General features: G+C 44.1%; 1 protein-coding gene across 1 annotated transcript; it reads right to left on the bottom strand.

The window, feature by feature from the left end:
• Positions 1-228: 228 nt before the first annotated feature.
• LOC311328476 (type IV pilus inner membrane component PilM-like) lies at positions 229-1,014 on the bottom strand (the record flags this gene model as incomplete). Its single annotated transcript, XM_084462441.1, has 1 exon — positions 229-1,014. The coding sequence occupies one exon, from the start codon at positions 1,012-1,014 to the stop codon at positions 229-231; it is 786 nt and encodes a 261-aa protein (XP_084318567.1).
• Between the last annotated feature and the right edge of the window lie 1,148 nt (positions 1,015-2,162).

Genomic DNA, 2,162 nt, shown 5'->3' with positions numbered 1-2,162 from the left:
TAGTTTTGAGATCTTTGACTTCACTGATCCGCTGGTTTAACAGCGTAATTGCATTTTGCAGATATTGATTGCGACTATGCTGATAACTGATGTTGTTACTGATATAAAGATCGCCAATAAACACAAGGCCAATTCCCCCCAGCAGGGTCACACACCAAGCCGCAATAAAACGCTGTTTACGATTTTTTCGAAGCGCTTCCCGCCAAGGTAACAGGTTAATTCTTGCCATCAGTCAAAACTCCTCATGGCAAGGCCACAGGCAATCATCAGAGATGGTGCCTTACTGGCCAGTTTATTTGCATCTATCTTCCCGGACAGAGACATTCCTGCAAATGGGTTTGCCATTCTGGTTGGAGTTCCCAGTTTGTCCTGAATCATTTCTGCCAACCCTAGGATTGATGCGGAACCACCAACCAGTGCAATCGCATCAACATCACTAAACTGGCTGGAAGAATAAAAGAACTGAAGTGAACGTGATACTTGCTGAACTACGGTTTCTCGAAATAGGTCCAGTACTTTCGGCTCATAATCATCTGGCAGTCCGCCATGGCACTTGGCTTTTTCTGCTTCATCAAGTGTTAGCCCATAACGGCGCTGAATTTCATCTGTCAGCTGACGTCCGCCAAATAGATGCTCTCTGGTATATGCCGTTTTACCTTGACTGATCACGTTAAGTGTTATCTTTGTAGCACCAATATCGACAACCGCCAGAACAGGATTTTCATCAGGCAGATCAAGCTGGCCTTCAATCAGTTCACAGGCGCGTTCCATGGCAAAAGCTTCAACATCAACAATTTTGGTCTTCAAACCACCCAGTTTGAGTGCCTCTTCCCGCATTTCAACATTGTCACGTCGACATGCAGCCAGCAGAACCTCAACACGCTCTGGATTTTTCTCATACAATCTATGCACTTCAAAGTCTATGGCCACTTCATCCATGGCGTATGGTATGTATTGGTCAGCCTCAACTGTGATCTGGGTTTCCATCTCATCATCACTGAGGGAAGCATCCATCTCTATATTTTTGGTTATAACTGCAGAACCTGACACAGCAACTGCTGCAGATTTAAGGCTTGTCCTTGAGTGGGAGCGAGCTCTGGCAACCGCTTCACCAATCACATCCATTTCATGAATATTATTTTCAACGACAGCCCCAAGAGGAAGTGGTTCAACACTGAAAGCTTCGACTTTGTAATGGCTGCCACTGAGTCCCAACTCCAAGACTTTGACAGACGTCGAGCTTATATCCACCCCTAAAACGGCATTCGATTTGTTTTTCAGCAGCCCAAACACTGGCACAATCCCTAGTTATTAGTTATAAGAGCAACAGCTTTAATTCAATAATATGCTGTTTATTTCCGCAATTATAGCGTCCTGACAGTTAACTCCAAGTAGTGGATTTATAAGAGAAATCCACTTTAAGACCTAAGACAGTAGTCGGTACAGTAAAACCACATTTTCAGCTGCCCCATATTTCACCGTATAATACTCTGCCACGATCGGCTGTCAGGACGACATCTCTTGATTTGTAAAAGCAGTCTTTGAAAAACTGTCCATCAAAATCAGGCCCAAAAACGTCACTACTTCAGCCGGTGGCCTTCGCTTTATCAGGATATCCTAACAGCATGAAACGGTCGGTTACATTTCTTAAATTCCTGTGCTGGTCACTATTAACAGTAGCCAGTGTAATTCTACTTGTCAGTGCCAGTGCCTATTTATACCTCAGTCCATCACTACCTTCTGTAGAATCACTGCGTGATGCCAAATTACAGACACCTTTGCGAGTTTACTCTCAAGATAATCTGTTAATTGCCGAGTTTGGCGAAAAGCGCCGAACCCCAATTCAGTTTGAAGAGACTCCCAGACATATGGTGAAAGCCTTTATGGCCGCTGAAGACGACCGTTTTTATTATCATCCAGGCGTTGACATCATTGGCCTGATGAGAGCTGCTATCCAGTTGGTCAGCACTGGTAGCATACAATCTGGTGGCAGTACGATCACAATGCAGGTGGCCAAGAACTTCTTCCTGAGCCATGAGCGGGTATTTTCACGAAAATTCAACGAAATCCTACTTGCGTTGCAAATAGAACAGCAACTGTCGAAGGATGAAATATTTGAACTCTATCTCAATAAAATTTATTTAGGAAACCGTTCATACGGT

The sequence above is a fragment of the Borostomias antarcticus genome (assembly GCF_949987555.1).
Source record: "Borostomias antarcticus genome assembly, contig: scaffold_63, whole genome shotgun sequence".
NCBI classification, from domain to species: domain Eukaryota; kingdom Metazoa; phylum Chordata; class Actinopteri; order Stomiiformes; family Stomiidae; genus Borostomias; species Borostomias antarcticus.
Note: the sequence above shows the minus strand (reverse complement) of the source record. Positions and strands in the feature narration are given on the sequence as shown.